Source organism: Diadema antillarum, unplaced genomic scaffold, assembly GCF_040938485.1.
Source record: "Diadema antillarum isolate AM-2024a unplaced genomic scaffold, OU_Dant_1.0 scf00000122, whole genome shotgun sequence".
Taxonomy (NCBI): Eukaryota; Metazoa; Echinodermata; class Echinoidea; order Diadematoida; family Diadematidae; genus Diadema; species Diadema antillarum.
In genome coordinates, this window is record NW_027271011.1 from 456,979 (window position 1) to 470,435 (window position 13,457).

General features: G+C 40.5%; 1 protein-coding gene across 1 annotated transcript in view; it reads right to left on the reverse strand.

Moving 5' to 3' along the window:
- LOC139720125 (dorsal-ventral patterning tolloid-like protein 1) overlaps positions 1-13,457 on the reverse strand; it is a 39,202-nt gene that overhangs the window by 7,911 nt on the left and 17,834 nt on the right. The window contains exons 5-11 of the mRNA XM_071631497.1: positions 12,787-13,000; positions 11,475-11,655; positions 10,593-10,742; positions 9,544-9,747; positions 7,282-7,650; positions 6,474-6,596; positions 3,810-3,935 (exon numbers count right to left, since the gene is read on the reverse strand). Of these exons, the coding sequence (XP_071487598.1) occupies positions 3,810-3,935; positions 6,474-6,596; positions 7,282-7,650; positions 9,544-9,747; positions 10,593-10,742; positions 11,475-11,655; positions 12,787-13,000 (1,367 nt within the window). The remainder of the gene's footprint in view (positions 1-3,809; positions 3,936-6,473; positions 6,597-7,281; positions 7,651-9,543; positions 9,748-10,592; positions 10,743-11,474; positions 11,656-12,786; positions 13,001-13,457) is intronic.

The following is a 13,457-nucleotide window of genomic DNA, read 5'->3' on the forward strand; positions in this document are numbered from 1 at the left end:
CAGCTGGACGTCATGCGGCACAAGGCAGAAGAGATCAAAGCAAGACTGGATGAACTGAAGGAGGAGGCAAGGAAACCCGTCAAACCTCTGGAGAGGGACCTCTTCTACCCCAAGAGCTGGATTACGATGTAGCTATGGCAACGACCAGCTTGCCACACCAACGTCGATCAATGATACGTCATCATTACCTTTTACGGACTTGACCCTCATTGTGACGTTCTTATGACAAAGTGCAATTCATATTATTGGCGGAACATCACTGAACCAATGAAATGATGTATTCTTAGCCATTCATCATAGTTCTTCTATTTGCTTCTATGCAGTGTACAGTACGTAGTGACAGTAAAGTGCTGACCCCATAGACAGACGAAAACTTAATTATTCTTTCCTTTTCGTTTTTTCTTCCATTATGAATATGATTTTAAAGAAGATAAGTCAAGATAAAGAATTGATAGTAAATAAGGTGAAATTTGACTGGTAGATTTAAATACGATGGGACAGACTTTGCTACATCCCTTCCTCAATGCGATGTAAAGAATTGGCAAAAAAAAAATGCTTTGGAACAGAAATCTCAATTTTGCAAACAACAGTGTTCCTATGTTTGCCCCCCACCTTTCTGCATTTCGAATCATAATGAATGACGCCATTCATGCATTAGTTTTCTCCTTAAAAACAGAAATCAAGAAATTCCTTATAAGTGTACCTTGCTTACTGTCGATTACTATAGGGCGCCTTGTATAATGGGAACAAAAGAACGTGTTTTTATTCTACATGCAACGTTGGGTTCTCCTGTGAAGGAGAAACACCTACATTTTTTAAAATATTTGTTTTTAAAAAGAGAAGAGCTAAAGCTATGATCAAATATTCGCCTTTGATTGTGTCCCTCATAGCTTTAGCTCTTCTCTTTTTTAAAACAAATATTTTTAAAAATGTAGGTGTTTCTCCTTCACAGGAGAACCCAACGTTGCATGTAGAATAAAAACGTCAATAAAATCCCGCATGCAATTGTATACAATTGTCTGTTGCTTTGTGGTTTATACAAAGTGAAGAGATGAGAGACAATCTCCTTCCCCGCATTTTCCAAAATTCTAATGCCTATTTACATCATATCACTGTATTTTCACACAAACTTGGATGATGTGCGGCTTTGGCAATGATTTGAAGGCATCCCGGCAAGTGTGCCTATTTTTTCTTTCTTCTGGTTAAGTCTACCTCCTGCAATATTAGCTGAAGATTCTTGCCGACTGTGTGTGTTTACCGTCATTACGTCTATTCGAATGTTATTTAGTCTACATTATGATGCAATTTATTTACAGATATTTACACGCACATATTTCATGTATTCCATATTTAATATGAAGTAAGGAAGAAAGAGTGAGAAAGAAAAAAAAAAGGGCAAGAGCAAAGCAACCAAGGGAAAAAAACAGGAGGGGTGTAATAGCAGAGAGAAGAGGGGAAAAACATTAAGAGATAGACAGGTGGAAAAGAATGAGGACAAAGGGGAATATATAGGAAAGGAAGAGAGAGAGAGACTGTATGTGTGACAGAGAGACTGTGTTTGTCTCTCACTCTGGATGTGCGTGTGTGTGTGTGTGTGTGTGTGTGCGTGTGTATGAGTGTTTACGTATGAGGAAAGAATAAAGGAGAGACAGAGGGATGGAGAGAGCAAGAGAGACAAGAGAGAGAGAGATATATATAGTTGAGATGGAGAAAGAGATAAACATTACTCGAGTGAGGCAGGTGTTTCACTGAAAACAAACCATTCAAGACAGGAAGTTGTGTGCCATGGCTCCAGCTAGCAAGCATTCATCTGACGCACACACTTACTGCTTGCGCACATAGGCGTACAGGCGCTGAGGGAGGCGCGCGCCATGCCATGAAAAATGAAACAGGCAGTAGTAGTAAACTGCATTTGCATGCCAATTGCGTTTGCATGAACTATTAACCAGAGGCCAGTTAGTCTGCATGTCGAGATGGAGCGACAGCTGCTTCTAAAATTCATCGTGAGATTGCATTCCCGAGGATGTATGCTGTGTTTGCAGACTTACAGCGACAACTAATGAAGCAGGTCAACGAAGATGAGTTCGCTTGCCGAATCTAACTCGGAGTCGGTTTTCAGCGGCTTCGGGTTGGACGAGATCCCTCTTCAGGAGAGAATGCTGATCATCAGCGACTGGATGCAGCTCAAGAAGAACTACAAGCGCCTCGAACACCGCCTCGACTCGATGCAGAGCGACCTATCGGCCATTCGGCGACGGACATCGGAGCTGACGTCGCATCTCGACGATCACGTCGAGCAGTGCTGTCGCGTCGAACGACGTCTGGCGAATCTCCACGACGACTTCAATCACCTCAGCGACAGCGTGTGCGGGCTGCGGCAGCAATACCTGGACAGCCCAACGGGCTCGTCTCGGCCATCATCGCACACCGATGGATATCAGATGGAGTTCGTCGCGTCATCTTCAGGGACGGGTGTGAGAAAATATGAGAGCAGAACCACGACTACTGAAACACGGGATCATAACTATGAGCTCGACTGCGAGGCACAAACTTTAGCCGGAGAGGAAGAAGCAACAGAACATGAATATGAGTTCTCTGCAGATGACACCGGATGTGAAACGCAAAATACTTCGGGGCAGGAGAAGAGGCCGTCTGCTAGCTCTCTTACAGACGAACAACGCGTGACTACGGTGCAATCTCTTTCTGCGAACGATACCTTTGCTACAGAAGCTGACAAAAGCAATGAATCTACAAGCACCATCTACGAATCAATGTCATGCACTAAAAGAAGTAACTTCCTTCGAACATCTACCAATGCCGCTAAAAGCACAAACGTAACTGCAATGGCGCAATACGGAGATTCGTTTAATCAGTCTGTTGTGCTTCCATCGAGGCTTGGAAATAAAGAAGTCTTGTCAACATACACGTGGCAGTTTTTCCAAATCTACGACAGGCTCGTTGATCGTCGAGTGAACAGAAAGTGTCAATCGACGCGGCGACGACTCAACGACACCTCGTCGACCGAATCGACGAAAGAGAGCGGCCCGAGCGATTCCGACTTCGACGCGGCAGGGTCGCTGAGCAACTTGAGGCAGAGGGCAAGGAAAGCCATACTGCGGAGACTCGCCCTGAGCGAATCGATGTTCGGCGAACTCCAGGAGTTCAGCGATGCCCTTGGTCACGGACTCGGAGACAACTTCGACACGGCGAACGTCACCTACGATGACGTCAAGGGTCTGTTGTCATGGTTACAGGCCGTTGATGCTGATGTCTTCCGGCGTGTTGTTAAACGAGATGGAGCAGTGGCGTTACGAGATAGCCTGAGGGAGGCATTGCGCGTTGCCGTCGCGACGGTCCACGCAACTTTGCACCCATCAAAGGACAGCGAAGACACGGACATGGATTCCTCGGTAGATCTTCAGTACTGATGTGCGGATGGACCAGCATGGGATTTTTTAAAGTCTTCTGGCTAGTGTTGTAGCTGAATGTTTCGCAATTATGTACAATGCATAGAGGATGTGCTACGGGCAGAAGGAGCTGTAAAGTCGCATATAAGTATGCGTCATCTTAAACATGATGTACAATTGTTCGTGTATTAGATCCATGTTGTAAATTTAGGGTACGTTTACGCAACTTCATTAGGCAGCAATTGTAATATGTTGACACTGAATTTGGGTGTTCGAACGTATTTCTTTATTCATCTTCATTATGTTATCTATCAGTGTGCATGTGCGCGTGTGTGTGTGTTAAGCGATGTTGTGTTCTGCTTTGTTTTTCGTGCACCTCAACGAGCTACTCTTTCCACTTACCTACACACTGGGTCGAACTTTCGGGCGATATGTGGTAGCCTATAGGGCATGCGCAGTGAAAGCTACCGACTGTGTTCACGCATGTATGAGAACATCCTCCGTTTTCACGTTGGCATTCATCCACATCTAAAAGGGAATAGACAAGAGATAGGATGTATTACTAGTATATGGAAGCTTTGAATTCTCTCAGAACAACAAATGAGCAATATTGTAGAACTCATTAAAGCTTGTTGTTTGTTTAATGTTTGTTTGCTTGTTTGTTATTGGTCAGAGCTCAATTTTTGTTAATTTCATGCTAATAAGAATTTGTCATCATAATTCATCTCAACAATCATGAAATATTCAGTGTACAGGCCTCCGGTCAGTGTGTTGCATTTATGTCAATGTACATAAATGTTTACGTGTGTATAGTTTACAACTCTAATGTCGTATGCAGTGATGCACTTTCAATGTGGAAGAGATACGGATATTATGAAAAAATACATAAAAAGATATTATTCATTTTCGTGGATTTTAAACATTTCAATTGACTTTGTCTTGTTACTTTAAAACATATTCTAAGTGTATGTATTGAGTTCATCACAGCATTGATACACCCGTCTGTTGTCCAGATACAATGTGATTTTCAAGTGACACAGCATCTGGTCCTGTGACAATCATGATGTTCCGGTCTCATTTTCTCCAAGTATTTAGGGCTGCGGTTAGGTTTGTGATGGGGTTTTAAGTTTAGTTTGATGTGAGGATTAGGACTGTGGTAAGGATGTATGTCTGTCTTGGCGTGCAGATATTTCACGGGAGCAATTGTCGCCGGAGCAAATGTCATGGAACCGATTTTTATGATTGAATGTAGTATAAGTTAACATTTTATAATAATTGACTAATTTGCACACCATTCCGCGCCGATGCCGATGGTCTTTATCTCTCCTGTGTTGTGCTGGTTTTTGTACAAAGCCTATATGACGATCAGATGACACTTTTGGGAGAAGTGGCAATTAAAAAAAAAAGAATTGAAGCACATATCTACGCGGTGATTCTCCAGACATGTAGCTTGAATTTGTGTATTTAAATGAGAATGCTTTTGAACTTGCGACTTGGAGTCGATTACCCATTTAGACTGTCCATGCATGTATATTGTATACTCCTTGTCCACGTGGATGCCATATCAAACAATCATGACTTAATGCACCAAGACACTATCAAACTACATATTAGAACTTTGGAATTCTGTAACGTTTTGTTTCACTTTTGGTGAATTCATAGATAGAGTCACTTCAGCTTGTTTGCTATTTTCTCTATTTCAGTCAACTCGAGCCGAGTGACAAGAGTGCAGCTATTCTCTTCTTCTTTTTCTTTAAATTTAAAGATAACACAGCAAATTTAACAGTAAAAAATGTGCAATAACATGTAATCATAACCGTGTAAACACTTCACATGGACAGGCATGAACGCACAGCAGCGCAGACCAATATTCTGCAGTTGGTGAGTCTGATGAAATTGCAATGTAAGTTACTGTGCATGACAAATTTTAAATGTGTTTAGAAACACATCACCACGATCATTGGCATTGGTCCTTAAAAATGTGCATCAACATAACATAAATATGATGATATCAACGTGGCTGCCAATATCGCTTTCACGAAGGCTGCAAGGAGAGTGTATTCAAGGAGGCAATTGTATATGCCTCTCAATAGGTGATGTTGTTTCCCACAAATCAGGAAGGCTTTCATATTACATCGTATTTATAGACAGGACATGAAAGAAAAGCTCCTTTTTAGCATGGAGCCTCCTGCATAATCGAGGAGTTTGGCAAATCAATCAGTTGTGATTCCCGTGTAAAACAATCAAATTCATTTTTAAAAGTCCCCATACTGAAGATTAACGTACACAATAATGGCCTACATGAATAGTAATGCAGCACATGCCGATCGTAGGTAATTTGGCGTGAAGCGCACGCTCTAAATACTACTCTCATCTGTAGCCTTTGTCAAACGGCCCTCTCGCTGTAATAATTGTGAGAGAGAGCGAGCAGAGAGTCGTCATGCGAGCCAGAGCCACGGCCACTATAGCGAGAGGCGCCAGAGGGTACGCCTCTCTTTATTCATAACTGTCAGACTGAATAAAGTGAGGGTCTTTGACAAAGACTAATCTTCATAACGCAGCTAAGAGTAGTCATGAAACCCGATCCCATCAAACATGTGTGTCTATGCATGAGTGTGTAGATTTGTGTGTGAATAATTTATCATGCTGATAATAACGTGTTGCATCAAAAGGGCTTTGAACTTTTCAAGTGACACCTTTGGTCTCAACAACGAGTTATGACGAAGACGGTGATGGCGATGACGATGACGATGATAACGATCATCATCATCATCATCATTATAATTATAATCAAAATCATAATCATGATAAACAGTAACACCGGTCACAATATCAATTAAGAATTACATCTCACCAATCTGCCATAGGTAGCTCACAACTACCTGCGTGTGATATTCACAGGCATAAATAGATAAAGATAGCCATAATGCACAAATCAAAGATGAATAAACGGAGAATAATAGAAACGAAAGAGACGTTAAAAACATTGTTACATCTTGTATAATGGGTAGGGCTGTAATATGACCCGGGAAATGCACCTAGACTTTGAGGTTCTTCGATCAGTACCTGTACAGTTATGGTAGTTGGGTGCTATGTTATAGCCGTGTTGACAGCCACACACGTAGTTCCCTATGAGGTTCAGGCAGACCTGTTGACAACCGCCGTTATTCGTCCGGCATTCGTCCACATCTATTGGAGAAGGAAGAAGAGTTCGAAAGAAAGAGATAGTAGATAGATAGATAGATAGATAGATAAATAGATAGATAGACAGCGAGAGAAATAGATATATAGATAGATAGATAGATATAGATAGGATAGACAACGAGAGAAATAGTTAGATAAATAGATAGATAGATAGATAGATAGATAGACAGATAGGCAGACAGAAAGATAGACAGCGAGAGAAAGAAAGGGAGATGATTGAGCATACAATGACGAATATAATATCTCATTCATATACATTGTGGCGAACAGAATTTATAGCACATACACACTCTCTATCACACACTCTTAGCACACACACACGATATGTTCATTGCTTCTTAATGACCTTTACATGGCATACTATAAGTTGAGATGGGAATCAGTGATGAATTATGAGAAAATATGACGAGTAAAATAAAGAACGATCAAGATTGTAGAGATAGAATGATTTGCAAAGAGAGAGAGAAAAAAAGACAGCATATAATCATAAGATATACGAATAAATGAAAACGAAAATAAAACAAGTCAATGACAGACAGAGTTGTACAGAGAGGGGAAAAGGCAGACAAAGTGTAAGACAGACGGAATCAGAGTACAGGTCAGATCTGTAATGTCGCTGAGGTGACCTCAAAAAATGTGAAATTTGATAACAGACATCTGTTGAACTCGCCTCGAGCCGCGTACTTGGCGTAGAATCTGGTTACGGTCCAACTTTCGGGGGACTCTTTCTCCCTCTTGGCAGAGTGGAGCTCGATCCTCAGCGCCGGTCCCTTGGAGGCCACTCCGACCCTCTTCTGGGACCGACACAGCTTGGTGATGAGTTTCGATTGACTGTCGGCACCATCGTACAGGATGAGGTAGTCGCCATGGCAACCCGTATGCTTGATGAAGGGTATGAGCAGCTCGTTGATCCGCAGAGTGACTATGAAGCCGTATTTTACGGTGATTTGCCACATGCTGTCCGCATCGGGCGGGAAAGACAGTGGGTAATTCAGACTTTTAATCGTACCGCTGGTATCCGTTATGAATTTGTGGAAGGCTGGAATGAGAAAAAAAAAGAAGAAAAAAGAAGAGAGGGTCAAAGTTCAGTGCTTGCGTTACTAACACAACACGCAGAACATTAAGAGATTTGCAAACACAAGTGAAAATGTGACCATCATAATTTATACAACTTTTTTATTTCAGTTATAGTGAAAATGCATGTGCGTTTGCGTAGGTGTGTGTCTCATGACTTCTTTTTTGATGACCTACCCCAGCTGCTTTTCTGTAAGTTCCTCTACATGTTATTTTAATTCCAAATATGAACATGACATCCTGTATAGATTGATTCAAGTGCGTCCTGTAACTTGACTTATGATATTCATTCAAAGTGCATTCTTTATTCATCATGTTCATGGAATCTCCATTAACTACTGTTATACTATTGTATCATCCATAGATGTATGTTATGTCATGAATGTTATTTGTTCAAAAAAAACAAACAAACAAACAAACAAACAAACTCGAATACATGAAATGAAAGAAAAAAACTTCTGGCCATTTCTAAACTTTCATGGAATAAGAATATAAGCAACAAAGTCCACTAAGATAATGATGGTAAGATACTTCAAAATACGGGTAACTCGAAGCTTTCTGTTTTAATAGTGTATGAGAAATATTTGGCAAGTGTTGTAGATACAGGGCAGAGCCAAGATCAAATACACACGCGTAATTGCCCGACAATGTTGATTATCTCTGGACGTCTTCAAAACTGTCTTTCATTATTAAAAAAAGAGAAGAAAATTGAAGCATCGCGGTTATACGTGAAAACAACCAGGGGGTGTTTCATAAAGCTGTTCTTAAAGTTACGAACGACTTACGAGCGACTGGTGATCAGTTGTGATGTGCTATACTTATTAGAATTTCAATAATTCAGCTCAAGAACTGATTACCAGTCGCTTGTAAGTCGTTCGTAACTTTAAGAACAGCTTTATGAAACACCCCCTGGTCAGAGAAACTGACTACTGACTGAGTTGATGCTTTTGAGATCTTACTGATCAATATAATAAGACGTCACTAATTTGACTCCTACGAGGCCAACTTCGGACCTACCCCAGCTGCTTTTCTGTAAGTTCCTCTACATGTTATTTTAATTCCAAATATGAACATGACATCCTGTATAGATTGATTCAAGTGCGTCCTGTAACTTGACTTATGATATTCATTCAAAGTGCATTCTTTATTCATCATGTTCATGGAATCTCCATTAACTACTGTTATACTATTGTATCATCCATAGATGTATGTTATGTCATGAATGTTATTTGTTCAAAAAAAACAAACAAACAAACAAACAAACTCGAATACATGAAATGAAAGAAAAAAACTTCTGGCCATTTCTAAACTTTCATGGAATAAGAATATAAGCAACAAAGTCCACTAAGATAATGATGGTAAGATACTTCAAAATACGGGTAACTCGAAGCTTTCTGTTTTAATAGTGTATGAGAAATATTTGGCAAGTGTTGTAGATACAGGGCAGAGCCAAGATCAAATACACACGCGTAATTGCCCGACAATGTTGATTATCTCTGGACGTCTTCAAAACTGTCTTTCATTATTAAAAAAAGAGAAGAAAATTGAAGCATCGCGGTTATACGTGAAAACAACCAGGGGGTGTTTCATAAAGCTGTTCTTAAAGTTACGAACGACTTACGAGCGACTGGTGATCAGTTGTGATGTGCTATACTTATTAGAATTTCAATAATTCAGCTCAAGAACTGATTACCAGTCGCTTGTAAGTCGTTCGTAACTTTAAGAACAGCTTTATGAAACACCCCCTGGTCAGAGAAACTGACTACTGACTGAGTTGATGCTTTTGAGATCTTACTGATCAATATAATAAGACGTCACTAATTTGACTCCTACGAGGCCAACTTCGGATATTACTTACACACCGACTGATATCTCGCAGCGAAGCCAGAAGCACCGCGGTACCGCCTCCTGCCCGACTTAAACCGCACCCAAATTGCGCCCCCATCGATGAAGATGGTGTCAGGCTTGGTGTTGCCGCAAAATCGACCAATCAGAGGGGCGAGTTCACCAAGGCCTTCACGCAGCTCCACGTAGGAGTCATCGCACTTTCCATCGTCTGGCTCTGGGAACAGAATCAAACTGATGAATTATGATTACTTTAAGTCTCGTGTGGTTGACATCTGTCAAAATCTGAGAATGTTGTTGATGACAACAACGACGACGACAAAAAAAAATCAACAAAAACAACTACTACTTCTTCTACTACTACTACTACTACTACTGCTACTACTACTACTAATAATAATGATAATAATACAACTACAACAACAATCCATCATCTTGAATAATCTACGAGGAGTAGTCTCTTTTCAACACTTCTGACCCTACTATTTCCCCTACAAATAACAATTCCTTTTAGGACGACAACGTACTACAATATTTACTCATTCACCATCAATTATATGATACTCGTTGTAATGGTGAGCTTTCATGACGAGTTGCAACCGTAACAATAGAAATCCCTTCATTTCGCTCTCAAAAACAACTTCAAGAAGCAAAGGTATTTGCACAGTGCTACCGTTTACTGCTTTTGAACTGACTGATTTTGAGGACACCCTCTCAGAATGTTTTAATACTTTTTTAAAAAAATACTCACTATGAGATAATAAATACACGTAGTTTCATTTTGAAAACCGAAGATGTTTAATGTGAAAGTCCAAGCAGAAGGAAGGCGAAATATGGGAGAAAAAAAAAAGCATACAAAAACAAGCATGAAATCACTGCGTCAGAGGGAGGTTTATCGCAAAGCGTATGCCTTCAGTTGGCCTTCTCTTAATTTCTTTTTTACATCACAAACTAACTTGAAAAACTCGAATGGCAGAATTATTGCAAAGTCTTTGTTTTCAGTTGGTCTTTTCTTAGTAGTTTTGCCACGTTACGTAATAACTTGACGAACTCTTCTGTCACCTGCAAGGTCGATATCAAGAAATTCGAATTTCAAAGCAGATTTCCCGGGAACAGCAAGGGACCAATCGCAGGTGAAGTTAGGGATCACGTGCTGAGGGTAGCTAGGCGACGAGATGAACCCTTTGGGTTCAAATAACGTGCCTCCGCAGACTGCAGAGGTTGAAAGGAGGGAAACGACGAAACTTGACTGTTACCATGAAATACAAAATGCTATGAATTATAAGGGGACGTTAATCAAAAATGACAAAAACTGCTCAATGCTCAATGCTTTCATTTCATACTTTTTGGCCCGGCAGCTATTACCTAAACGGGACATGGTGGAGGGTACTAGTAGCTCGTTCAGGACTCTACCAAAAGTTCAAAACTTCTTAGCTTTTGAAAGGATCGCCAGATTCTCTTCAAACCTCATTGATGTGCTGTACTAGTATTTCTGCATTTAACCAATCCGCATGTGGAGTTCATTCCCTTCCGTGCTTCTGTAATGGAATAAACCATAGTACTCACACACACACAAACACACACACACACACAGAAGGCACTGTACAAAGGCACTGGACGCTGAGCAGCAGATCCTTGTAGTGTCGAAACCTGCTCAAGGCTTACATCCTTTTATACAAGATGTGTGTTTGTTGTTGTTTTTTCCAGCTTGTCCCACTAGACACAGTTGTACAAACGGGTATCTTGCCAGTACTGGTGTATAATAACGGCAGGGCCCTCAACGGCAGGGCCCTCAGGTATAGAGAACACTGCTACTACTGAACGGGCTACCCTGGGCAACAATTTCTTATTATATCGGGACAAAAATTAAACTTGAGGAACAGGCGACAATAAATATGGACAAAAGCCATCGTGTATCTGATGTCTGAGTGTGTGATTTATTACCTCCTGCGTCAGAACATTTATACAGCAGCTTCGTCTGCAGTATGTCGCCAGCGCTCAACCCAAGCCGCTGCCCGATAGGGCCGCCTTTCGAGATGATGGTGTCTTTATTGTTCAGGGTGAAGTAGCGGGGACCGTAGTGCATCACAGAATCGTAATCATACGGCTGGTGCATGGAGTCTACCTACAAGACGGCGATAAAAAAGAAGAAGAAAAGAAAAGCATGAGAGTCACAGCGTCAATGGTGTAGTCTTTCTTCGCACGTGACTTTTAGAGACTTCGTGCTGAGGGTGCACGTTTTGAGAGGATAACATATTGACAGTGTTTACTCACAAAGTTGGATTTTTGATGTCAAATGAGCAGTAGGTCCCCCTAATTTATTTTGCCTGGTATAAAGCAGAATATTAAACACATACTAACTGATTTTTTTTTTAACATGTAGGCCTACTGCTCTGGGAACACAACGAAACGTCGAAAATGATATGGGGGCCATCATTGTACACCATTTCATCTACATTCAAAGGATTCGATTTGGAAACATTTTTTTTTTTCCAGGGAAATATGTCACGGCAGATAGCACCATACATTACATGTGATGTGAATCTCTGACGTATGGAAAATAACATCAGTAGTGAGACGGACGTTTTAATTTTTTACGCTAATCATGTTAAAGAATTTCAACCGCCACTTTATATTCAATTCACTTTGATTTCCAGTACTCTCATCAAAATTCCAAGTCATTTCCTTTCCAAGCTGTTTCAAAAAGTGAAGGAGTTGTCCCGTTAACAACTGCGTAGGGAGAGAAAACTGTACATTAGTAGAGATGAATCAACACAGTGGCTTGCCTACAGAATTGTCCTTAGAAAGACACCATTCAATGCCATTGAAAGAGACAGACTATAATTACATAGTACAGAAAAGTTGGTCATGTTATATGCTTACAGGAGACCAATACTGCAGTATGTACATGACGACACACATACTCCCGTTAAAGTAGGCCATCATGTCGCTTCCATTATGATATCATTATTCAGAGTCTGAAAAGTTTACCTGATTGATTTCATTTACAATCTTCGAATAATAACAGGAAAACGTTCAGATATAATGTATACACGTACATTAGTTTATTCATATACCTATTATGTTACAAATTAATGAATCTATTCATTTACTCATTCATTCAATTATTCATACGTCGGCGGTATCGAGCCCAAACTAAAGATTCGATGATGAAATTATCCCGGTAACGTTTTTCGTTAGATAGTCTGTTCTAGTCATATACATTGCAGAAAAACTCATCTACCAATCTACCTACTGTCTTCTCACTCAGCTTATGGAAGTTGTGGCGCTCGATGCCGACGATGTTTTCCTCGACCACCGTGACGTGGTCGTCGCGGTCAGGCCGACTCTGCTCGTGCCAGAAACCGACCACGTGGCCGATCTCGTGGATGATGGTGCCGAAGTTCAGGCAGCCGTGACCGAGCGAGACGTTCTGGGGGCCTCCTTGACGACCTACACTGGAGCAGCACCTGTGTATGGATAAAGTACATGTATTTTGATGCATAGGAAGATGCTACATAAAAAATATACAAAATAAATGAGAGAAAATGATATATGGCAATAAACTGATACTGATCGTAACATTTCTTCACTGTTATTCATCGTGCACAGCTTTAACTGTTTATAACAATTTGCATACGTATTGGTACGATTATTATCATTACAATATTGAGGTGTGTGTAGATTAATGGAGATGTATACTAGATGGTTATGCAAAATAAAGCAATCCCACAAATACATGTATTTCTTTCTACTTATCTGCTATCGTGACAGAACCAGTTGTTAAATTTCTATCTAAAGGAGGCGACACATCAAATTTCGCAACTTTAAGCATATATAAAAGGCATTTAAGCTGTTGAACAAACTTTGCGATATTCCTTAGGAGAAAAAACAAACAAACAAACGCATACACATATTATTTCATGA